Source organism: Perissodus microlepis, chromosome 8 (assembly GCF_051167445.1).
Source record: "Perissodus microlepis isolate ML-2025 ecotype Zambia chromosome 8, ASM5116744v1, whole genome shotgun sequence".
Lineage (NCBI taxonomy): Eukaryota > Metazoa > Chordata > Actinopteri > Cichliformes > Cichlidae > Perissodus > Perissodus microlepis.
Window position 1 is genome coordinate 14,769,993 of NC_140468.1, and position 27,498 is coordinate 14,797,490.

Genomic DNA, 27,498 nt, shown 5'->3' on the forward strand with positions numbered 1-27,498 from the left:
ATGCACTGCATGTTTGCATGTTTCAGTAAATAACTACATCTACTTCCCATTTTCCCACCAAAATATTTAAATAATGAGTGGCAGCTAAAGATTTTTGTACAATACTGTAAAATAGCTTGTTGTTGCAGTTGTTTACAAAAACTCACTGATCTGTGAGCCAGTATTTTCCTTTAAATTCAATGTCACAGTCAGAAAAAAATAGCTTACTTTCATACAGAGAACAGATAAGGCAATCAAAAAGAATGCCATTCATTTTGATTTCATTTTTCTGAGAGAAATTTTTAGGGTGGAAGAGGCACACTTGCCACCGTGCATAGAAGAGAAGAACTTTGCCAATATATGTATTGCTGTGCTTTATTTTTTGATCCATGTGCCAAGGGATCTGTGATTACGTGTCAAAGCAGAAGTTTAATCTCCAGACAGCACTGGAAGCATCCGCGATTAACTTTAATTTAGCTGTTGCACCAATGATTTGTTACATCATTTCCCTCAACAGGGTTATCTTTGCCTCCCACTGATCTCACAATGGTCTTCAGAATGTCTCATGCTGTCACTTTGCCACTTCTGGATACAGCTGTAATGAAACAACTCCAGACTCAAGCACCGGTGCCAGCTCATGAAATCAGCCACAGTGATCACCTTGTACTCAGAAAAAATACTCACTGAACTCATAAATTGTGTCCTAGACATCCTTATAAATAACCATATATCCTCTGTCTGTCTTATAAGTCTGACTCACTTGCTTGTAGTCAGTATTTCTTAGAAATAGACAGCAAAGAAGAAGACTAGATTATAAGATTTCAGATGAAAGTGGATGAACACCTTTTGATTTAAAATTTACTGCTTTTGTCTCAGTTCTGGGGCCAATAGAAGTGAATTAGAAAAATAGTTGTCCACCTAATGAGCCCACTTCCCCTCAGATCCCAATAAATGTGCTACTACTTTTAAATTACTACCTACATCTGAATTAATGTTTTCATTTTTTAACTTACTACCGCAAAATAGAATGAATTTACCTTGGCCTTCCACAGGGATCATATTTTTTTTACTGTGCATCTTCTTAATTGTATTGTGAACCTTGTTAGTGAATGGAGGAAACTATTATAGTAGGAGTAATGAGGAAGTGGAAATGCGTAGGAGGTGATGGGGTGGGAACAAGAATCGGCGACAACCAGAAATTTATAGAGTGTGTCAACGAAAAGGTGGGAAAGGTTGAGAAAAGAAGAGGTGGGAGTGGTGAGGGGGCATGTGAGTGTGTATATGTGTGAGAGCCAGGGAGGGAGGGAGAGGTGTTCTGCAGAAACAGAGGAGAGGCCAAGAGAAAGAAAGGGAGAGACTGAGAAGACAGATTGAGTTGGACAGGCTGTGGAAGACTGTATAATGAGATATTCTACCAGGACTGCTAGGTCTGTGCTGGCAGCCGGCTACATGTATCCTTGTCCAGCTTAAGTTTGAACCTCCTCTAGTTATATTTTTGCTTCTACAGACTCTGGAGAACAAACTAACTGTGGGATTGGCATCATAAAGATTATTTTGGAAACCCCAGAATAACAGATATAGATCGCTCATATAGCTGCCCAAGAACTGAGATTTTTTTTCATTACTGTTCACTACCTTGCCCTTCAACTTTGGTACGACAGCAAAAACGCACACAAAAAGCCAGACAATGTGCACTGCTGCATTTTCTCTATAGAATATATAAAAGGGCATGACTGAAAGAGCAGCAGTGGAAAGGCTTAGTGTACAGTACACTTGATATGTTGTATTCATGTATGAGTGCGCTGTAGCCCTCCCCCACAAACACACTCGGCTCTCAAACTCAAATCGATGACTTTGATTAATACTTTCACAACAGCAGCAGCTGTGCAGGTCGGTTTAATGAATGGCTTTGTTGCTTTATTTCTTTCTTTTGACTTAGCTTTACTTCACAGACAGAGATGGCGCACGTTTTTGTGTGCGACTGGGTTTTTACCTCATTCACGGCGATGTAGTATCTCGGCTGCTGGAAACGGGGCGCGTTGTCGTTGCGGTCTCGAACAACGATGCGGACCTCGTGTAAAATCACAGTGCCTATCAGCTCATTGGTACACTGAACCTGAACCACGATGGAGTGAATGTACGAGGGGGGCTGGAAAAGAGGAAACACAGGAGGAGAAAGAGGTTTTTAAAATGTTAAATGTGCAATTTTAAATCAAGTATATTTATCTTGAGGAAAAAAAAGATGTTACAAAAAAAGACTACACAAAGACTTTGTGTATTGTATTTACTTTTTGTGCCAAATCACACAGTCAAAAACAAGCGCTGGATTACTTTAGAACAGGATGATGAATGTTTACTCAGAGGCAAAAAGAGCTAAAACCTGCTAAATTTCTCACAACAGCACATGATGGCTAAAGTAAAAAACATATAAAAATAAATAAATAAGAGCTATAGAAATGTAAATGTACTTCCATTGTTTATGTCTCCTGGGGTCAATCGAAATAAAGAAAAACTAGAAACAAAAACTGCATTTGTTGAAGCAGCAATTTTACTTTTAGTTTGGCACAATGAGTGAACGCGACTGAAGAAAAGCTAGAATAAATCTTACATCTCTGTCCAGAACCCGTCCCGTGCTGTTTAGGTAAAGGGCTTGTTTGGAAGGGTCAAGAATGACCCAGCGATCGTTGTTGTCCCTCAGGGACAGAGAGATGGTTCGATGCGGACCCTCAGCCACACCGTTGATGTGCATGTTGTCCACCAACAATGTTCCTGAAATAAAATAAAAGCAGGTTTAATAATCCTTTGGCTCGAGAGACAGACGCAGCGTCCAGAGCTTCAGGATGTAAAAAGTAGAATTCAATTACCTCTGGAGTTAAGCAGAAACAGACAGAGAAACCGTTTGGTCCAAAATGATTAATAAATGAAAAGGAAGCAGGAACAATTCAGACGGAACCCTAAGTTTTTCTTCATGTTCTCAGTTAAATATATACCTGGAAATTATATGCCGGATGTAGACAAAGTCAAGGGCAATTACGTGGAGAATAACATAGAGCCAGAGAGGAAGAGAGCGACATGAGGGGGGAAAAAAGGCATTTAGTGGGGCTACTCTGCTTCCTTCTGCTATAACTATACCTGGAATACTGAAGACTGTCTGCGAACGCAAAACATAAAAGACAGACTTCAGGAAGAAACAAGAAAACAACAAATGTTTTAATGATTTAATTGCTTTTCTCAGCCTGGAATTAATTAAAGAAAAACATAGAAATATTTTTAAAAAGTAAACATTTTAATAAGACAGATGGCAAAATGAAATAAGCTCGATTAATTTAACACAATCATCGGTGGGTGGTGAAGTAATTTGGGAATGAGAAAACTACTGGAAAGCGAAAACAAAGAGAGAAATACAGTACGAACAGGAAGAAAAGACCATTTACATGGTATCAGTGAGCTGTAGAAATTTAAGCTGGGCGTATTATCTGCAAAAACAAAAATTAAGCCATGAGGTCTGAGAAGGCACATTACACGAGAAATGTCACAAAATGTGCTGTTATTTGTTGTTTGTGGGTGAAACGGTCAATGAAAATCAAACAGGGATGTTTGTATTAGTGGTGAACAGCTGATGAATAACTTGAGCGTTGGTCTAATGTGCTCCTTGTTATATTTGCTGATGTTCTCATGTCGTTAACAATAAGGGACCTGTTTTAGTTTACGGGAAATATTTAAACAGAGAGGAGGCAAAAAATTAAAAAAATAAATAAATAAAAGCGGAAAAAAACAACTACGTAAAAAAATGAATCACAATGTATCCGCTTGACTCCATTTGTACAGCTCCAAAAAAATGCAAGTGACCCATTACCAGACTAATAACACATCTCACTTGGCATCTGCCCTTTCAACAGATGATGGTACATAACGACCAGGGCTCTGCGCTACGAACCAAGTCCAACTCGCCCAAACAACAGGAAATCATGCTGAGCGGTTACACGAAGGTGGTTATTAGCTCGAAAAGTAAACCCAAGGAGTGTGTGCTCACATGAGAAAGGTCAGCCACAAACACTGACAGGTCTTCTGGCAGTAGAACAGCATATTTTACCAAGATGATCGAAGTATTATGTTAGAAAAATATGAAGGGATGAAAAACAGAATGGACAAACTGTACAGCAACACAGCTGCAACTAGCCAAAAGAGTAGTGGGTGTGAGCATGTGTGGTAGAAAACAAAGTACGGTATTTAAAAAAAGAAAACAGTATATGTGTGTGAGCATTTAAAATCTTTTGGCCAACAGGTACTGACATATCATTACCATTTCATGTTCCATTAAATGAACAGACTACTTTGCTTGTTAAAAAAGACCTAAAAACACTAAGTTTGCGTCGTTTATCTGTAACTTTAATATAAGGTCAACAAGTAGGTCAAGGCTTAGGTGCTATTTTCAGGCACCTAAGCCTTGTAAAAATTGCTTTATAATTGCTTGTGGCCAACAGGAAAAAAATGCAGTTAAAGTTGCCTAGGGATCTAAAGTTTTCTTTGCAGCTCATTAGAGAAAGATAAAAAAACTTTAGAGTGTCTTCAAATTGATTGCTCAGGAGGCTAAGATAACCCTCTCTATGAACCACCTCCATAACACTGAAACGAAGGGCTAAACCTGAAGATCACTGTGGTTTTCTCGAAACCTCCCATCCTTTTGTCTGAGCAGTAAACTGTCAGCAACATTAGCAACTGCTTAAAAAAAGACTCATTTGTGCTCAAAACCAAGCATTGTTTTTTTTTCCATATGTACAGAAGAAAAAGTATTCACCATTACACGCTACAGCAAATCATGTGATGCCAGTCCTTTCACCCCCTTATGTGGCTGTCTTGCAATTCTGGAATGACGGAAATGACTGGGCTTGTTCTTATTCTTTCTCACCCTTCTCTCCTTTCTCTACATCCTTTTCCTCTTAAACCTTGTTTGTGATTAGTGCATTGGTTGTTGCCAACTGCAAAGTCATCACAGCCATGTGACAATTTACACTGGCACTTGAGTATCACTGCACTGAATAAATAGGGGCCACAATTTAGAAGAAAACTAATTCTGTGTGAGCACTGATTGACGACTAGAAGAAACAGGTAGCAAGGATTAAAGGATTGCAGTTTGCTTTTTTTCTTGTGTTTACTTTTTTAGTTTTTCTCTAAACAACTTATCCTTTCAAGCTGTTGCAGCACCTTCATCTCTGTAATCTGGGACTCTCTGAGCTCCTGCACTGATATATTACTGAAATGATGCTAAAGATTGACCTTCTTTTACACTCATGTCTCCAACCGGACCGCATATGTGAAGTTATGAAAACTGAGTGGTGCACAGCAAGTTACGCCTCATTAGGCTCATTAGGCTCATGCCGTTGTTCACAAGGGCAACAGCGGCTTGTAATGCAACCTAAAGTAAGTCACTTCCATAATCACTTTATATATTTCTGTATTGCAGTAACAAATTTAATTGCTCTACTAAATTTAGCAATCACTTTACAATTTCAGTCATATGACAAAGAAAGTTTTCACATGACCATAAATAGATCTATGAAAGACTAAGTGCACCTTTACCACTTCCACAGGAATTAAGAGGGTAAATAGTAGCCAGGTGCTGTTAATCAAATGCACTTGATTAATTGAGCAAATGTCACCACCTCTATAAAAGTAGAAGTTTTTACAGTCTGCTGATCTGGAGCATTCAGGTGTGCATTATCACAATGCCACAATCTTTCCCGCAGTCGACGTTCCGGCAAATTCACTTCAAGGTCAAACCATGCTACTCTCAGAGAAACTTCAGAAAAACAAAGAGCTACAGCTCACGCTCTATAGGCCTTGGTTAGCATGCTAAATGTTCATGGTATCACAATACCAAAAAAAAGAAAAGAAAAAAAAAGAACAAATATGTCTTGTTTGGAATGATTACCAGGAGAAGGTGACATATCTCTAAGAGAAACGTGGTGACGTTGTTTAGGTTTGCAAAGTTGTATCTGAACAAATCACAAGAGTTCGGGAACAACATTCTTTGAACAGATGGGACCAAAATGGAGATATTGGACAATAACACACAACAATAAAAATGCCAAATATCAGCACAAACACTTCATACCAACTGTTAAACACAGCGGTGGACAGATGATCATTTACGTTAGTTTTTAAGTTTGTTGTTTTTGCACCTTGGAGTTATCAACCATGAACTCCTTTGTACGCGAAATAATCGTAGAGTGAAATGTGCCATCCGTCTTACAGCTTGACCTAAATTAGGTCAGACAACAGGATAATAATCCAAAACACTGAAAAGACTGAGAAAATCTTATAGAAAATTATGCTTCAAGTTATTGCTACTGAAAGTGGATCTATGAGTTATTGAATCATGGGGTTAACTTATTGTTTTCTGTACTAATTAAACTATAATATTGATATTCAAGATAGCAAGCTGGGAGGATTGAAAAATAAATGTGCCATTTTTTATTTGGACTTGTCAATCAGCTGATTTCCTTTTCTCATGGAGTGCTCTAACATTTGAGAAGTACAGATATTATTTTCACTTTTATTGCACAAATGGACAAGAATATTTATGCAAACTGTGCCCAGGCTGGAAACAACTGTCTACTGTTGCTAACATCACATCCATTCCTTCCAAACATATCAAAAGAAAATACTATTCCCTGCTGCAGAATGATGCTAAATCTGTGCCAACCGCAGCCAAGCTTGATTTCCAACAGGAAACATAAACAGCGATGAGTCTCCACTCCTACCTGTACCTTATCTGAAATAAAAATCCCTGTTGTTGCATCATTTTTTCATACATAGAGGATCGCAACCCTTGTGTGTTGTTCAATCAGCCTGAGAGCTATGCTGGCGGGGGCCTAGGGTCACATGGGTCAGCCAGGTACAGTACAAGGGGAGAAGCCAGACTAGAAGAGATGTCTGTAACTCCAGGTTGGTACAAAAAAATAAAATGAAAAGCAAAACCTTTGTAACAGAAACAACAATGTAAATTTTGTTGCTGCCTTAAGCACCCAAGGGTATACTAGGAGAACCCGACCTGATCCGGCCCATCAGATTTGAGAAACAAGTGCATTTGTGTGTAAACAATTACATCTGTGTACATCTGTGCTCAACTCAACTCAACTTTATAAGACAAAATTACATAAAACCCAAACATATGTTGACCACAGCACCACACAAAAGAGACAAAATGGATAAAAACAAAAAAAGGAATAAAAAAACTACAAAAACTTCTACACCTACAAACTACTGTGTGTATGTTCATGTGTGTAAGAGAACCCTAGAAAGTTGAGAAGCAAGCAGGATTGTGTTTGCTCGCTGGAAAACTTCTCGTCTGTGTGCACACACCCGTCTGCACACACAACAACATAAACACACGCGCACTGAGCGATCTCATATCTGATCTGCCAGACATAAAATTGGGTCATGGCCTTCTGTGCTACCATGGAAACCATGTCAAATGCTTTGCTGTGATTTGCTGATTTTATATAAACGAGGAACTTTAATGAAATTGGTTTCTTTATATGAGAAATGGGATAGAAAATGGAATTCATTAGGGGGCTTTCATTCCTTACCATCGTCTGGCTATCTCTCTGCTGGTTTTTCTGCTTCTTTCTAGCAAAAATTAAGAAAAAAAAAAAAAACCCTCACCAAGACAGGCGAAGAAGCCTGATAGAAATAGTACCTACACCTTGTATAACTGTGTCTAATTTGATACCACAGACCATCTAATGCAAATGGACTCTTTTCACAGTGACCTCACTTTATAGTAGACTGAATACAGCACTCAGCAGCATCTGATTAAATTGACCCACGTGTTAAAGCACACGGGCAGAACCATATGAAGCCGCCGGTGTGTGTGGGTGTGCATGAAGGAGGGAATTGCCTGAGAAAAAAGAAACACAAAGAACATTTAGAGAAAAAGGAAATGAGAAAGACAGCAGAAGAGAAGAAAGATTGGGTTGAACGAGAGGGTGATATAAATAAAGAATAAAGAGAATATTAGGAGTAAATAGAGAGAAAATGAGCATAGTGGCAGTGCATTAATAGAATATTTTACAGGACATTAGCTTAACTGAATGTGGCTGCACTGCTAGTGTGTCATCCAGGTATGAACCATGGGCTGAAAAGTAATCATCACATTTACCTCCTTCTTGAGCGCTTAGTGGGTGGGAAGAGACTCAAGACAAATAGTCTCAAAATTGCAAAGCTTCTGAAGCGTGATCATCGAACAATCAAGCGTTTCATTCAAAATAGTCAACAGGGTCGCAAGAAGCGTGTGGAAAAACCAAGGCGCAAAATAACTGCCCATGAACTGAGAAAAGTCAAGCGTCCAGCTGCCAAGATGCCACTTGCCACCAGTTTGGCCATATTTCAGAGCTGCAACATCACTGGAGTGCCCAAAAGCACAAGGCGTGCAATACTCAGAGACATGGCCAAGGTAAGAAAGGCTGAAAGACGACCACCACTGAACAAGACACACAAGCTGAAACGTCAAGACTGGGCCAAGAAATATCTCAAGACTGATTTTTCTAAGGTTTTATGGACTGATGAAATGAGAGTGAGTCTTGATGGGCCAGATGGATGGGCCCGTGGCTGGATTGGTAAAGGGCAGAGAGCTCCAGTCCGACTCAGACGCCAGCAAGGTGGAGGTGGAGTACTGGTTTGGGCTGGTATCATCAAAGATGAGCTTGTGGGGCCTTTTCGGGTTGAGGATGGAGTCAAGCTCAACTCCCAGTCCTACTGCCAGTTTCTGGAAGACACCTTCTTCAAGCAGTGGTACAGGAAGAAGTCTGCATCCTTCAAGAAAAACATGATTTTCATGCAGGACAATGCTCCATCACACGCGTCCAAGTACTCCACAGCGTGGCTGGCAAGAAAGGGTATAAAAGAAGAAAAACTAATGACATGGCCACCTTGTTCACCTGATCTGAACCCCATTGAGAACCTGTGGTCCATCATCAAATGTGAGATTTACAAGGAGGGAAAACAGTACACCTCTCTGAACAGTGTCTGGGAGGCTGTGGTTGCTGCTGCACGCAATGTTGATGGTGAACAGATCAAAACACTGACAGAATCCATGGATGGCAGGCTTTTGAGTGTCCTTGCAAAGAAAGGTGGCTATATTGGTCGCTGATTTGTTTTTGTTTTGTTTTTGAATGTCAGAAATGTATATTTGTGAATGTGGAGATGTTATATTTGTTTCATAGGTAAAAATAAATAATTGAAATGGGTATATATTTGTTTTTTGTTAAGTTGCCTAATAATTATGCACAGTAATAGTCACCTGCACACACAGATATCCCCCTAAAATAGCTAAAACTAAAAACAAACTAAAAACTACTTCCAAAAACATTCAGCTTTGATATTAATGAGTTTTGTGGGTTCATTGAGAACATGGTTGTTGTTCAATAATAAAATTATTCCTCAAAAATACAACTTGCCTAATAATTCTGCACTCCCTGTATAACTAGTTAAGGGTTAGAGCTGGCTGATAGGAAAGAAACTAGATGTGTTGTGTGTGCAGGACACCAGGTGGAAGGGAGTTAAGGCTAAGAGCATGAAAGATGGATTCAAACTTTTCTACCGTAGGAAGGAAACGTAATGAAATGGAAGTAATCTTGAAGGAAGAGTGCGTGAGTCGTGTTGTGGAGGTGAACAGATTGTAGGAAGTGGTTATGTTGAATGTGGTGATGTTGTATAGCCTCCAATGTGGATGTCAGAAGAGAAAGGAATTCTGGAGTAAGGTGGATGAAGTGGTAGAGAGTCATGATTGGAACAGACTTGAGTGGACATGCATGTGAAGGGAACAGAGGTGACGAGGAGGTCTTGGGTAGGTTAAGGAGAGAAATGCAGAAAGGACAGATGGTGATGAGTTTTGCAAAAATGGCTGTGGTTAATGTATACTTCAAAAAGAGGGAGGAACATAAGGTGACATAAGAGTGGGAGAAGCTTCACACAGGAGGACTATATCTTGTGCGAAGGAGAGATAGGAAACTGCAAAGTGGTGTCAGGGGAGAATCGAATGGTAGTTTGCAAATCAAGAAGAGGAACTGAGTGAAGGCAGAGGCAAGGATTAGATGGTGGAGGATAAGGTCGAAGAATGTTGCAGAGTTCATTAATTGGTTCTGAGCCCCTTCATGTTTGCATTGTTGATGGACAAATTGACAGATGAGGTCAATTTGTCCAGGAGTCTCCGTGGGCTGTGATATTTGTAAATAATATTGTGATCTATAGTGAGAGTAGGGAGCAGGTGGAAGAGAGTCTGGAGAGGTGGAGGTATGCTCTGGAGAGAAGAGGAGTGAAAGTCAGCAGAAGCAAGACAGAAGACATGTGTGTGAATATGAGGAAGGCAGATGAAATGGTAAAGATGTAAGGTGGTAGGTGAAAGGTAGACGAGTTTAAACACCTGGGACCAGCACAAGAAAGGTGATGAAAAGAGTGCAGGCAGGGTGTAGTGGGTGGAGACAAGTGTCAGGTGATTTGTGACAGAAGGATAGCAGCAAGAGTGAAGGGAAACTTTACAAAATGGCACTAGGGCCTGCTATGATGTATGGTTAGGAGACGGTGGCAGTGACAAAAAGACAGTAAGCCAAGCTGGAGGTGACAGAGTTGAAGATGATAAGATTCATGTTAGGAGTGACGAGAAGGGATCAGAGAAGGACAGCTCAGTTTGAGCAGTGTGGAGACAATGTAAGAGTGACAAGACTAATGTAGTTTAGACATCTCCAGAGGAAGGTTATAGCAGACATGTTGGACAGGATGTTAAAAAAAATTTAAATCAGGGAAAGGAAAAACTTAAAGGGTGGCTAAAGTGGTCACAGGTGTTTGACGATGTGGCTGCCGACTGAAGTTGCGGGATGAATTCTGAAGTGTATAGGGCTGTACTCTGCTCACACTAAGCCACTTCCATTTGATTTTCAATGATAATGACCCAAAGCACATATAAAAGCAACATATAATTTTCTCCAGGCAAATGAATGGTATATTTTTCAATAGCCAAGTTGGTTACTGGAGTTCAACACAACTGTGAATTTTTGTGCATGTGCATGCTTTTTAGTTACTGAGGACAAAACTGAAGGCAGAGAGAAGAGATGCACAAATGAGCAGCAACAACAGGGGGCTATAGTAAAGGCCTAGCAGAGTATCTCAAGGAAGTAAACACAGCATTTGGTAATGTCTTTGGGTTCAAGACTTCAGGCAGTCATTGACTGCAAAGGATTTTCATCAACTATTAAAAACAATCTTTTATTTAAAATGAAAATTGGAGACTGTTAAAACAGCGGTAACTACTAAACAGTTAATCCAATACTTTTGTCTGTACTTTAATCACATCCTGATGTGCCTCTTTCCAAAAACCTACAGGCATAACTATAATGTCTAGCAACTTTTTCTGAAAGTGCAGACTAATAACGGTTTTATTTAGCTTGCAGCTACGTTATTATCAGTGCAAGCTAGATTAACAAACCTCAGTATATTTACATTAATATTAGAAATAAATTAAATGCAAAAATTGAGCAAACATTTTCCAACTTGTTAGTCTCCCTCTCTTTTCTCTTGTCTTTCTTCGACTCTCTCCCGTTTGCTAACACCAACCCGAGATAATCACCCTAAAGCTACAACCTCTATTAAATCTGTAACACTATTTCACAGTTGTAGAGCAATACAAGCCATAATGCATACAAACGATTCCAAGGCTAAATTATTCTTCACCAGCCCCGTTAGGAAGATTACGGCTTAAACAGGCACACACTTGGATATTCAATATGTACACAATTACTGCACCAACAAATGAATCACACAATGTTAAACAATGTGGCCAAGCTATTACCTATGATATATTTAATTCAAACAAACTATTTAGTAGTTAAGAGACATTGTGTGAAATCTTAAAAAAAAATGAAAGGGTAGGAATTTGTTTGGTAATTGGTTACTGTCCCTAACAATCCTTTCCCCCCCAACTATCAACACTAAAGCTTTTCAGGGTGATTGTATCTAATGTTCAGACATTTCATTTTTTTAGTAAATGTTCAGAAGTGTTCAGACCCAAAAATAAAATGTGAGGGATTTAAGTGAATTTTACATGATAGAAATACTGAAACTGAGAAAAGCAACATGATATGTGAAATCTCAACACATATCATGTTGTGTTATCTTTTCTGTCGGAAAACAAACCTCATAAGAACCGAGAACATTACTCACATGACGCTACTGTATAGTACAGTAAAACCACACTACTTTACTAGGCACGCATGTTCAACTGCTCTTTAATGCAAATATCTAATCAGCCAATCACATGGTAGTAACTCAACACATTTAGGAATGAAGACATGGTAAAGATGACCTGCTGAGGTTCAAACTGAGCATCAGAACAGGGAATAAAGTTGTTTAAGTTACTTTACATGTGGCACGGTTGCTGGTGATATACGTGCTGGTTTGAGTATTTCGGACACTGCGGTTGGTTGGGATTTTCTCACAGAACCACCTCAAAGCTTTACAAACTATTGTCCAAAAAAGACAAAGAAATCACATTCAAATATAAAAAAAACCTCATGTGTTTCTATTTATTTCAACTCTTCTTAGAATGTGTGGTTTATATTTGCTTTTGGAAGGACAGCTTCAGTGCTGCTACTGACAGTGTGTGACTTATCGGGCTCTTTCATACATATCTGAAAAAAGGTCTGAAGTGATTTGATTGAAAACACTAATGCAGCGAAGCTGATAAATCTGTAGTTCTGACTGACAAAAGTACAAACTGTCTCTGATGAGTTCTGAGATTTAAACAGGGACAGCAGAGCAATCGAGAAAAGCTGCAACAAGGTTGCGAGGCGCCTCACAGAAAAAGAAATGCAGATGTCAACATCTGGATTCCACCAGCTGCTTGAATGAAACCAGAATGAAAATGTGTAAATAAAACTGAAAACTAGTCATACACAATAATAATGCTCAATATTGTGCTTTTAACTTCTGATGTGATGAAACTGCTAGTGTTTACTCGCCTGACAAATCCAAGCTTGAATTTCAATGTCAAGTTATCTACTTATCTTTTCATTTTATCAACCAGTCTCTCTTTCTCAGACCAAAGACCAACACCCTGGAGTCCCCTATTCTCTGTTGACACTGAGCCCGGTGTTTTGTGCATTTAATGAAGTTGGCAGCAGAGGACCAGTGAGGCGTAGTTTTCTCAAACTAAAGGCTCTGTACTCGTCTTCTTGCTCTTGCGTGTGGTCTCCCACTTTATCTTTTTTTTTGTCTGATTAGTAATATTCACTGTTTTTGGACTCACAAGTTTTTCAATTTTCTCTAGCCTAATTTATTTGCTTCTTTAATCAGCAGAGCAGCCTTCACTTATGCTAATATAATTGGAAAAACTGTTTTTCCTGTGGTCAATCAACCTTTCAACATAACGAACATGTATTAGGTAACAATTTTCACGAAAGTGATTTTTGCTGAAAATGGGTCTCTTTAGTACTGTGTAGATGTTCCACTAAAATCTTTTTTTTTAAATAACAGCACACTTGTTTGATTGGTGATTTATAGCATTTATGATTTTATGATTAAATGTTTTCTCAGATTAAAACTAATTTTTATCTTTAAACAACAACAAAAATAAAAAGAACATTAGTGACGTTTCACTAGTAAAAGATATAAGTGTTAATTGAAAGCCCTACATGAAATTAACACTTCCAGGCTGATTACCAAAAGCACCAGAAAAATAAAAGGATAGGTAGCTTTGTGTGATGCATTAAGCCATTAACAGATAGCGATGCCAGCTGGGTTTATGGAAAACATTGCTCTCCTCTGTGTTTGGTTCTGCTATGCTAATCTCTGTTCGCGTCAGTTAGGATTACTTTAATCAGGTCTCACACTTTAAAACTTTGTGAAAAACCAGACATAGCAAACATCCTCCCCCAAGCAGTAATCTAAAGGCTGGAGATACGAGAGCAATTTAACAATACAGATCGACTTAATTAACATAATTTACCTTTATTTGCAAATGCATCTGCTTTGATCTACTTGACTAAAGCAGGGAATAAATTAATTCATTGAAATGTGTGGTCCCTCAACACATAATCTGCTCTGTACTACACAAAAATTCATGATGCTAGATATACCAACCTAAGCAGACTCTAGGAATGTGTGTTTGTTTACATCCCTTTGGTCTAAATGGCACAGATGTCGAACCAGGGTCCACTAATGAGCCATAAAGCCCTTAAATAATTTGAGCTGGAGACAAAAACACACAGAAGAGAAGAGAAGAGATATCCACATAACCAGAAACACAATTAGTTATAAACTCTAAAAAATACTGACAAAGTCATCATAATCCAGCCTCTAAACACAAGATTTTCCTAAACCTTAATATAGCTTGAATCAAGTGAAATGCACCTCTTCCTTAGCTGTCGGTTTAATGTGAAGCTTTGTCTGGAGACACTCAAACAAAGGTAATGAAATCGACCAGCAAGGAACTTCAAAGCTTAATAATTAACACATTTCACCTCAAAACCAAGATCTTGTTATCACTTCCAAGTTGCCAGGCAACTAGTAAAAATGCCAAGAAGTTACTGTGATCAGATCGAAATAGCACACATAGAAAAACACAATGGCAGTTTGAACCGTTCATTAGTTCAAATAAGATGAGGCTTCAACTATGACCCAGTTGGCACAGAATATTTTAATGAGGGCACACCACATGCTATTCCAATCAGCGTCTTTTAAAGGTCAAGATTTTCAAACAGTGTTTGTCTAACATACACTAAAAGGTGGTAATCATACTGAAGTGGTCGCCCATTACATCTTGAGTTTAGACCATTTTTAAAATCTCCTTGTGAAGCATTAAGCAAGAAAGAAAATAATACTTTACCGTTGGGGCTTTCTTCATCGATGGCAACTATGGTAGCAGGAGGACCCGAGCGGGAAAGTTTGCATTCTGGATAGAAAAACAGAGAAAAAAGAAACATGAAAAGGTACCATTAATACACTACTGAATATTGAGTTTCATTATTCAATTTCATTTTAAATGGTCCTCTAAGCACTATGTAGTACTTAGAGGACAGATCTTTTCTTTTTACAGGGTTGCAGTACCATGTGTAAGAAAAGGTCTAAGGGCAACTCGACAGAGATTGAAAAGGAAAGCTTGGCAGACATAAACTGTTGCTTATGACCTCATTTTTCTTTTTACAGAGAGAGGAAATGATTCTGTAGGCCAGTCGAATTATATCGCGGGAATGAAAGGTGTATAAATAAGGTGCGGTGGAGTAAGGCAGGCAAGAACTGACAGTACAGAGACTGACAGACGTAGCCCACTATAACCATCTCTGTAAGGTTGGCAGGGGTTAATAAACTAGCACAGTGACTGAACACACAGTTAACAGAGAAAGAAAAAGGAGGAATGTTCTTACCCTCATATTGCCAGTCTGCATCAAGAGCCAGCCCCACCGCACCAGGAAGGAGAGAGAGGGGAAAAGAAAGGTAGCAGTGAACAGAGGAGAAGAAGAAAGAGAAATTAGGAGAAAATTTTCACTTAAGATCAGAATTAACTATCAGAACAAAGACAAAAGGTAAAGACAAGGGCGTCAAACATGAAATGCAGTAAGCAGGTTCAAAGATTTGAAGATGATAGCCAATTTCTGCCAATCTTTCTGAGCTTTTCCAACATCTCTCAGAGCCATCACCCACAATTTACTGTATTACTACGAGAAGAAATTATTTCAAAACTGGCCAGAAGCTAAAAACTGTCTCATTCAGAGGGAAAAGAGCACCGACATTCAAACATTCTCTTTCATCTATTTCCCTGTTCTTGTGAGATACAGTGAAAAAAAAAGAACACCCACATTCACCTGACAAGCCGATATTACTGTACAGCTCTCGAGGATGGTTGGGAAAGTCCCAGAGGAAGGGTGGAAGATGGATATCTGCTCACGTAGAAAATAGACTTCATGGAACAATGATCACACTTTCTCTCTCTCGTACCCTCTTGCTCTGCCTCTCCAGGATAAAGCATTACAACTGTGTGACATCAGAGATTATATCAGAAGTCGGTGATGTGGTGTGTTGTATTTTCATGTAGAATGAAGCTCCCAAATGGGAACTATTTGCCTGTTAACACAAATAGTTCATATTAGCGCATCTTTCTGCTAAAAATATCAGATTTCCAGTTTGTCATGAATGTTTTCTTTGTCCATACTGTAAAAATCCAACCACATCACTCACTCAAGAAAAAATCTATTCAAGGCCTACTTAATAGATTGAGGCCTACTCAAACTGTCTTACTCTATAGTTCCTCAAAAACGGAATCTGGTCATGGTACAGGTGATAATCTCAAAGTCTTAATAGCTTTAGGAAACACAAACATATTAAACCTTAATAAATGAATGCAAAAACACAACAACACAGATGCTCTCAGACAGCCACACTGCATGGCACAATTAAGCAATTAATGTTCAATCATGTTCCGTGTCAGCAGACTACCTACAGCAGGGTATTAAGGTAAACTAAAAATTGAAATGCTGAAATTAAATAAATTTAGCGTGGTAAACCTAATATTCTAACTTTATTTCCTTTCTAAAGTAATTGAAACTGAATACATTGGATTAACTTGTACTATTATATTGGAGCAGCACTAACGCATAGCGCACACATGTGCCGCCACTTACGTTTTAATTAAAAAGCAAGTAGCAAATGTTCAGTTTAGATAATGTTACAATAATGTGTTTAACTCATTTTTATATTAAGCTGACTAAATCCTGTGGAAGAGGTGAAGGAAAAACATTGCAAACTGAGATGACTTTGAAATGAAAAGATGAACATAAAATGAAAGAATATTTAAAGATCTAAATACTCAATCACTTTTCTTTCTCAATCTCTTTCATGTGTGCTTTAAATAAGTTGGCATAGTAAATAACTGTTGCTCTTCTTTTTTTTTGCTTTGCTAATGGCAGATTAAAGACAAAGGTGAAATGTTAGCATCACCAGCTGTCTCTGGTATTTCCACAGAGCCCCAGAACATAACCAGTAAATAATTATGCACCAGCTTGTCATTTTCCAAATCAGTAGGTTGCTTCTGCAAGATATAGGTTCCTCTGACTTAGTGGTTTGTAACTGTCATGCACACACTTAAACTCTGTGAGATACATAAATCACTCTTTCTCCTGAGCCAAAATTACTACATTAAATTTGTGGACTTTCAATTCATCAACTTTAAAGAAAATGGTATAAAAGTGGTATGAAACTCAATCTTAAGATACAATGAAGTTGTTCTGGGTTCATGTGTTAGTTAAATTTAAATTCATCATCTCTCTATATCATATTGATAAAACACAATTGCTGCTTTAATTTCCCATTTTCTTCATTATTTCATGGGAAATGAAAAAAATCTTCCTTTACTGCACACAAGTAATAGTGTATAATATTACTTTTATGGGTTAGATATTAGATATTTAAAGCAAAAGACTTTGGCACAGAAGAATAATCTTCTGTAACCCAAATATTTTTTATGCCTACATCATCCACAGTCCTGTTCATTTCTTGAAAAATACACATATTTCCCCGGATGTCAAGCTGTGTCATGGCTTCCAGGCAGGCTTTGAATGTTTTATTAGTTAACTCAGAAAATATTTTCTCCCTCAAACCAAATGATGTGTCTAGACATATTCATAAACTGTATGTGTTTTGATTGCAAGTCTCTTGTGCAGCAATGGCCAGCATAATTATCTGGACACTCAAAGAGTAAGTGACCTAGTCCAATACAACTGCTCTTACACATAATTTAGAGTTTCACGAAGTTTAAGCATTTTCCGATTTTGCCGTTGTTGTCGAGAAGGCGACGGGCCACGAGGGTGGATTTCAGGTTAGCAACCGAGAAAGAGGATGGAGCCATGGAACAATAGTCACTAGTTACATCACACTCTCCCAGCTGGTGCATGAGGGTGTGCATGTGTGTGTGCGAACAGAAGATGACAGATGTGTATCCCCTGCCTCACTGCCTTTTTATCCTTCAGTGTAAGCTGATGCCCCTCATATATTACTAACCAGCCATTTGTTCTCCACGGGGCACCTCAGTTTCTCAGTCTCTCTCTACCCACCGTCTCTCCTCTTCCCTGTCTCCTCTAATTTGCCTCCTCCTTTCTACCTGTCAGCCTGATTTCCCCCTCAAATAATAAAATTAAACAGTATGAAACAGTAAACAGCCTGGGTTGTAAGTTAAAGTGGCAGATGAACATGATGAGATTTCCCCAGATGAAATGAGCTAAATCTTTTAAGGTCGTGCTAATTTAAAGTTTCTCTCAAGTGCAGTGAATTCTTCCAAAATAAATATTGATTAAAGCAAATTCTTCCAAGTGTTTGCACAAAGATGGAATGAATTTTGTTGCCACTCTGTTACCAGTTTCCAAATTAAATAATGCATTAAAGCAATCCTCTGTTTCACTGATGAAGAGTCACATTCACAGAAATTCAAATTCTCTGCTCTTTATTTCAAAAGGTCAGAGGCATATTTTCACACCCATTAAAGTGGCTCACGAGACAGTTAGCGTTCTCAAGCATACAGGCGCTCATATCATATCCTGCAAGTATCTACTCATGTTCACCTTCAAAACTTTACCTGTGTATTTTTATTCTCTCATTGATATGTACTTGTCTTCCTATAAGCGCTCACAGAATCTTCTTTAAGGATACACTTTTGCTCTCATCTTTCAAAGTTTCTTGTAAAGAAATATATAATCACTGGAATGACTTTGTGCACGAGCAAGTGAATAAATCCATCTAATGCCAGCTTCCTGTCAAGCTGATGAAAAGCTCCACTGAGAACTGTGCAAGGGGAATTGGGGTGAAGCATTCAAGGTGCGGAACTCATAAAAAAAGACTTAAAACTTTAAAATTCAGACAATATCACAGGTAGTCACAGAAAAAAAAGGGAGAAAAGTTTAAATCCTTTCAGTTTTATAATCATCAAGCACGTCTTTATTTAAACTCGGGGCGTTTCAATCAATAACTCCTTTATTTACTATTCAAATGCAGTCCATCTAAATTTGGCAGTCACAATAAGCAGGTACAGGTTGCCAAGAGTGGCAGAGAAAAAAAGTCCCCATTAAGAACAAAGTTGACTAAGAAAAAACTGAGAGAGAAGTGACTTTGACTGTTAACGACCAAAGCAGTGATCCGCGGTCAAACCAGGCTTGAGCTTGCAGAAAATGACTGTCATTGTTTTCAGTACATACAGACCCACAACCCAGCAACTGTCTCCATGGTGCAAACATGGATGTTGCTTAGGACATGTTTTCCACAACTCCATGTGGACACTGACACCACTTTACACAGTTTAGACAATCTAACCCTGATGTCGGTCTGCCTCCACACACTCACGCATCCTAGAGTTACCATAAAATATACATGCTGAGGCCGTGACTCAGCGGGACACCTGGACAAGCCTAACTGTGGGATGCTCACTGTGTGTGTCTATCTGGTTGGATACAGAATGAGTTACTCCACACTGAGAAGACAAAGTGCATTAATGTATTGATCTTGTATTATTGTCACTCAAGTAAAAGAATAATTTGACATTCCTTAATAACAAACATAGCATTTTAATTATTGAGTTTTAGAGCCGAGCTTTGGATAACGCCACGTTTCTCCATTTCCATTCTTTATTTACATTTCCAGTCAACCTTTATATCCATCTAGATATATGTGTGGCATAGCAGAGAAGCATAGACCTGTTGGGAAAATAATGAAGTTAGTGGAAGCCTAGAGGACCTGAAAGACACTAAATGTAAGAAATTAAGAGTTTTGATGGGACAATCAGCTAAGTCAGTGAGTTTGTAGGCCACACATGATACAAACAGACTTTGTCTTAAACCACTGTGTGTCATGAAGTTTTGCAGACCTGAATGCAGGGGAGTAAACTAAAACGCATTACCATAAGCTCACATAAAAAAAAGACCAAAAGAATTTCACAACGGCCAAGAAATCCAAATAGCAGCTATCTCTGGGTACACAAGAGACACACAGCAATGTGGACAACACAGCAAAGAATAAGGAGAGACTCAGACAGTATATACACAAGATAACAAAGGGAGAGGTAACAGATGAGGAATACAGCTGAAACCAATCAGGCACAAGGAGACAAAGCAAAAAAGGACATGTCACGTAAAAGTACATACAAAGCTCCAGAGATGTGTGGGTTTCAAAATAAAGCAGAAAGCAAATAAACAGGGAAACACCTAACACAGAAGCAAACACTTTCCTTGAGCATTTGCAAAAGTAAAATAAAATGAAGGGTCCCCTTGCACCACCACCTTTGGAACTTTAGTTAGTTAGTTAGTCGCCATGGATCGAAAAAGATCTAGCTTTGAAATTTATTTATGAACCTGTTCTCTGATTTCAGCTAATCTCCATGTTTAGCCACACACGTGTGTTAAGACAGCTATTAATATTAGCTTCTGAATATATAATTCGATAACAAATTAATAGTGTGTCTGCAGGAGTTTAATTCATGGCAAGAAGTCTGATGGTGTGGACTAACGTGACAGATTGCTGAGCCAAGGTTGCTTTCTTCCCAAATGACAGTGAAGAACACCACAGACATCCCTGATCTTTCAGAGCCATCACCTTGGCCTGCATCCATTTAAATAATTGATTCATTTCATCAGATGATGTTTCAGATTGGCTCTGTGAGTGAAGTATAGTTAGCTATCTTACAGGGTACTTGTTATTTATCTATGTTAATATAAAAAACAAATCTTCACATTTTGGCATACACATATAATCAGTTTTTTGCAGATGAGAACATCAATCCTTATGCATATCTGTAAAGTGACAAGGAAGCTATAGTGAGCTATTAAAGCTAGCTTAGCATAGCTTAGCATAGCTACACACTGGAAACAAGGTATAATGGCTAATATAGCTCTATATAAAGGTTACAGATTAACCAATTCAGCACCTAGACCAAACCTGATCGCAATGACAATTCTAGGCGATTATTGTAGTAAATATATGTTGACTTAATATCCAGTACTATACCAGATTAGTTGCAAAAACCAATTACATTTAAGGGTAGCACTGAGGAAGCAAAGTTTTCGATTTCTGGCAAATTGTTTTCTATCTGATTCTGCAATAGTTTCTTAAGCTTTTTAATCATTTTTACCAGGCCATATTGAGAAAAAGCAGTGCTCATTTGAGCACGTTGTACTTGACTGCATTCTGCTTGTTACCATCTGTTATATATTTGCATGGCTTCTTTGCCTGAAGTATACACAGTGAAAGGGAAAACCCAATGATGGTGAACTACAAAATATGCTGGAGTAATATGTGAACATACTGTGGCAATAAAGGCAAAGAAGCGTAATCTCAACAGACGCCTGGGTTGATCGGATATCTGAAAAAAAATATTGCTCTCTCAAAGGAGAGAGGAATTTGAAACTGCTTGATTGATGGCTACATAAGTTGAATATGGCATACCAAAAATAGAAGGTAAACATTTTATAATAATACTGTCTCGTCTCATGAAAAAAACGGGAGTGTAATGGCTAATTTAACAAGAGAGGAGATTGAATAGCTTCATGTGGTTTGGAACTGTAAAAAAAAAATATATATATATATACCCGAAAAATCTTCCAGAATATCTTTTTTGAGATACTTCAGAAAGATCTGCGTTGACTATCTCTATTAAATTGTCACTAAATAGAATAGCAGTGACCTTATAATATGTGTATAACATAACCACAGTATGTCTTTAGCCATGGTGTTCTAGACAGCTTGCAAGTTAAATTAGACATTCTTCTTGATGCAACTTACTTAATCTGCACAAAAGGCCTTTCAAGACCATTTAAAAGCACAGTGTTAAAATAAATGAAAATGGTAGAATAAGAAGCCCAGCTAATATGCTTGCCCATTTATTCTATCAAATGCTGTGTCAGGGCTGCAGCACAGCACAAAGCATATATCAAATTGTTTTGCTACAGGACTGCCTGGCTGGCTGACAGGTTTGACTCCTAAAAATATACTACAAAATCTTTCAAATACAAAAATTGAGAGACATTGTTGTAAACGGCTGAAATACATGAGCGGGCAGAGTGGAGAAAGGCTGTTTTTTCTTTTTAAAGTTCTCCTGTGTCATGTTCTTTTTAAGCTTCCATCAGCAGGTACACCCATCTACAGTCCCTGCGGTCCTATTTCTCTCTGTCTTTACTCCTCTACCCAACCAGCCAGCCATTCATCCATCACCTGTCCTATCCATCCATCCTTTCTACCCGATCCATTCATCCATTGAGGACAGAGCAGGAACAGAGGGGACAAAATTGGTGAGGAGACTATTTCAGGGGAATAGAGAAGAGAAACGAAGGGGAGAATTGGTGAAGGAGGGTAGGCTGAAAGGGGAGAGAAAGGGGGCAGTTGTGATGAGCGGCTTGATGGGGAGTAGTGATGAGAGGAAAGGGGAAAAAGGAGATGAGAGGAGTAAAAGGAGGGGATTGTCAAAGAAAGACACTGCAACCTTGTGTTAGATTGATGCATCTCTGGAGAAAACGGATTGTCGACCCACTTGAATTCAAAAAACGAAAAAAAAAAATGTATACACACAAAGACACGCATACGCACACACAGACTCAGTGCTGTAGGGATCACCACTTTGTCAGTGTGCTGGCTTATCCATTATTCCGCCTCCCCCCTTTCTCTTTCCCTATCTGCTTCAGTGTGTCAGGTCTGTTTGCAGCCAGTGCAGGGTTGAACACGGCTGACAGCAGTAGTGGCGATGATCGGACAGCAGTTAATCTGAAGACGCATAACGGAAATACATAAACACCTTCCCAGCACCCAAAATGCTTCTTGGGTAGCCTGCAACTGCACCAGGCTACGCACATTTCAATCTATAGATCCAGTTTGAATATTGACTATAGCTATGACTATACTATTAGCTGATGAAGTTAAAAAACAAAATAAAGGACTAGTTTGACATTTGTTCAATATGATCGACTGGTACAGAATCCACAGAGGTGATACTTCCGAAACACCTCCTACAGAATTCAGAGAGACATTCTTGAATACCTTGCCCAAGTCCATGAAGCACATAGTTGTGCTTCCACTCACCCTTAAATATCCTTGAGATGATTATGGTCTACAACCATGACTAGGACAAAAACAGCATTTTCCTCATGACTCTGAGGTTGGACTACCAGACGGAGTCTCCTCTCCAGCACCCTGATGTAGACCTTCTTAGGGATTCCAAATAGTTTAATCCCCTTAAAGTCTCCATTGTTAGAGAGGGGAACCACCGTCAGTCTGCCAATTTGGAGGCACCTATCGCTCAGTGTTCCAGAGGTGTCCAAACCAAGACAGCCCCACAACATCCAGAGCCTTAAGGCACTCATGACAAATGTCATCCACCCAGGAGTCCTGCCACTAAGGAGTTGTTTAACTGCCTCAATACCACCTGATGGGTGAGACATCACCCTCATCCCTAGAGTCTGCTCCTTCTACGGAGGATGTGTCAGTGGGATTGAGGACATTCTCAAAGCCTTCGTTCCACTGCCTGACTAAAGTTAAAGTCAAGCAGCATCAAACCTCACCCATGCGAGAAGACCACTGGTTTTCCCTTCTGAGTCCTCTCATGATTTGCCAGAATTACTGGAAAACTGCTTCAAAGTTGAATGAAATCTTCATCCACTGGTATGTGTCAGCTGCTTGTGAAATCCAACAGACTAACCAGGGTCAATAGGACTCCGTCAACCTGACAGTTCCCTTTACTTTCAGTGTTCATTGTCTGGTTCAGGGATTAGCACAACATTTGCTCTCTGACCTATCATTTTGGATCTGTTGTCTTTTCTATGTTCACTTCAATGTTTCCCCCTTAATTTGAACTTTGAAATCTTTCAGTTCAGCAGAACTTTGAATATGTCCTTCAATAGTATGCTCTGCACATCCAAAGTGAAGTTCTCCATACTAAATATTATGTTATGTTTCTGTTGTATGTGTGAGTCAAGTGCAGATGATTTGGTAAACCTCACTGACTTATCATCATAAATAAGAATTGGGTATGTGGAAAGTAATATACAGGGATGGAGAGACAGCACTAGGGGTAGTGCCAGTGGAAGGATATAAGGAAAAAAAACAGCAATAAATGTTAGAGGGGTAAGGCTCCAAAAGCAAATGGAAAGGCAGAGAAAAAATAATCTAGAGAAATACCAGTCTGCTTCAGAGATGGGAAATACGAAGAAAATGGTAGAAAACTGCTTCAAAGATAAGCACAAAAAGAAGCTAATATAACAAAAGATGGAAGAGACATTCCCAAGCATCAAAGGAAAGCAGTAATAAATATTAAAATCACCTTGAAAACTCCACCCACGCACACGCACAAAGGAAAAATGTCTAACTAACAAATCAGTTTACGTCTGTCTGTGTATGTGTGTTCTTAGCTTAGCTTGAAATCTCTTCGTCCCATCCACATCAAACTTGATGGATGTACTGCTAAGGACTTGAGTAAGTGCAGTGCCAAACATGAGGTGATTAGAATGAGGGGTAGCCTCATTTTGGTGGTCTCTTCCCTGCTGCTAGGCAAACAATCACCATTATCAAAAGCCTTATCATCAAAGGCAAATGTATGCTGTCATGACGCAATATATCAGTCCAGATCGTGTTATATGCTATGCTGCAATATCATATGTGACCATGATGTCACAGGATGAGTTTGAAAGAAGATCAAAGTGGATCATTTCAAAGAATAAGATGTTAGGATTAGAATTTTAGATTAATACAAGTTATTGGGACTGAAACAAGACCACATCCAAATAACGTATAAGACAGCCTGGGCTAATAAGTGTATTGAGGTCACTGCAGTAGTATTATAAATCTTAAGTTTCAGTCTAATGTTACTTTGGATGGCAGAGGATTAGACAGGTATTTATTGAAGCACTTCAAAGTATGACCAATCAAATAGACATTAGTGAGTCTAATAAAACTGGGGTTGTGCTATTTAATTTGCATAAAAACTCGGTCTGCAGTTATGCAGGCCAGAGTTTTAAAAACAGATATCATTAGTCTTGTAGCAATAGACAGGCAAGTACCCAAACAAGTCTTTCTTCAGCAGCAGGAGCGTTGTGCAAAGTTTAAACTAGTTTAAAGATGATTCACATTCACTTGCATCTAGTCCTCCACTACCAGGCATGGAATAATGCCATACAGGTGATATAAGGTGCTGATACATGGATGCATTGCTACCTTCCAAGAAAGGCAGCAATGCACTGACAAAATGCAACTGAGAATAAACAGCTAATAAACAAACTGATTGAAATGTGGCACCCCAGTTGTTGTTTTTGTGTCATGCAGCTAATGACAAAATGCCAAAAGAGAAGATGGTTCTTTGCTAAGTTGTCTGTTATGTGCACGTTACACCAAATAATTAGAAATTTTCAGTAGCAGGGTGGAGGAAACCTTTGAGGAGTGGAGCTATGGATGGATATATTCATCTTTATTGAACAACAGTACAAGATCATGATGGTGACGTACAAACTGCATCCAAGAGAGAAACAGCCAAGTCATACTGCTATGGCAATACCAGCTCTTTCAATCCACACAGACAGCATGCTAGCACAAAGCTAGCAAAGAACACAGAGTCATTGGCTGAGTGCATGTCGACATATCCAGAGTATGATCTTCAAGTGATGAGTAGCTAGGCTCCAAACATTGTAAAATTCATTTCTACCTGTTCCTGCTTCTATACTACAATCGCTTTTGAGACTCTTTGGTCTAATTTTCAATTTTGCTCCATGTTGTTAGTTTTGTGTTCATATGTATGCACTAATTATATTGTACATATTTTCATTAGGATACTTTGTAATTATGTGAAAGTGGTCATGATACGGAGTAATGCAAAAGTCATTCAACAAGTAACGACAAATTAAATTCTACTGTGAGTGCAATGAGTAATTATGTAACTTAAATACTCACTGCATTACTTTAAAGAACAATGACAAGTAATGAGTAATGCTTTATTTTCTTTTTAGTAATAACCCCAATATCAGTTTTATGTGGACAACACTAGTTCATCCGTTGAGATAGTTGCCTTTTTTACGCTTAAATGATTCATAGGTCGGTTTAACAAACAAAGAGAAACTTTGAAAGGCTTTTAGAAACTACTGCTCAACACCCAGTTTATTACCATCATGACCAGAATTATAACAACGTCTGGCTCTGTAGAAGCCAAAAAATAAAGCAATGAGGAGGGGTTTGGGACTTTTGCACAGTACCTTTATAAACAATCAAGGAAATGGCTTTTCAAACACTAGGCTACATTAATAGCTTAATATCTTTAGTGATGGATGTGTTGTGCTGGTTCGTGATACGCAATCGGCAAATTTATTTATATCCTCACTTCTAATGCAACTTTGACCACACAGCTGTGAGTGTGGGTTCATTCACAGTGTGAGTGTCACCTCATGGTGAACGGCTAGTGAGTAGAAGCAGATTGTCACGGTCATGAAATTTTATGTCACATTTTTTTCCTAGAACATCTAAAAAGCTTTCTGGTATGACAAAGTTATCATAACAGGACAGGGTGAAGACGAAGGGGAAAAGCGGGATATCTAGTTGATTATGTATTGAGAAGTTTTCATTTTTTTAATTTACCATCCTGACATAGAGGTAATTACTCAGGTTCAGCAAAACAAATTAAAGTATTTAGTCTTTAGAAAAGAGCATGTTGACCATCAAGCTCAGTGTGTGACCACTTAAGCATAACATTTCAGCCTTTTTTGTTGGCTCTTGTTCACATGCGTTGATAAGTCACAGTCAATTAAAATAAACAGTGAAGCACCTATGCACATGCTAGCTTCAAATTAGTTCATAATCAGTCAAGTTAAAACTTCAATTAATGTTTCTCACTTGTCACGCAGAGAAATTTTAGATGTGAATAAGCTGACAACGGCTAAAGTAAGCAATTTGTGTGCTACAAATCAAAATGATTTCAGCAATAAGTACTAAGATGTTATTAATTGGAGGTAGTGCCAAGTTTCTAGTGACGAAGACAAACAGGAGCATAAGAGTTTGGAGTAATTACAACTTTCAACAGCTTTGCCCGAAAGCTTGATTTGACTCATTGTATGTTTAATCATCTTGGGATTGAGGCTCATTAAAAATATACTGGTACACTTCTCACCCAGCAAACGAAAAGTAAGTAAATATATTCCTACCTAGGGAGCAAGGCTAATTAAAACAACCTAGTACCCTTGTCGTGTGATGGTCCAAAAAGCTAAAAGCAACCGCTCATCCTGGGACATGGGCTCATTAATAAAACACCAGCACTCGTGTCATAAGGGGACCATAACTGAGTAAAACATTGTCTGTCAAAAGGGTACCCAGGCTCATTAAAACATACTATTCTTGTTATAAGCAGTTCCACCAGGATAATGACCGGATCTGTAACTGAATCCAAGTGGGCATGTGTGGTAGGGTTGGACGATGTCTACCACATTGCAAGACTATTATAAGCTACTCCTCCATTTGAGTGTGAGT

General features: G+C 38.7%; 1 protein-coding gene across 1 annotated transcript in view; it reads right to left on the minus strand.

Moving 5' to 3' along the window:
• LOC146381613 (protocadherin-15-like) overlaps positions 1–27,498 on the minus strand; it is a 221,206-nt gene that overhangs the window by 162,266 nt on the left and 31,442 nt on the right. Inside the window, exons 3-6 of the mRNA XM_084937707.1 lie at positions 15,399–15,413; positions 14,861–14,926; positions 2,588–2,748; positions 1,973–2,128 (exon numbers count right to left, since the gene is read on the minus strand). Coding sequence (XP_084793833.1) covers positions 1,973–2,128; positions 2,588–2,748; positions 14,861–14,926; positions 15,399–15,413 — 398 coding nt within the window. The remainder of the gene's footprint in view (positions 1–1,972; positions 2,129–2,587; positions 2,749–14,860; positions 14,927–15,398; positions 15,414–27,498) is intronic.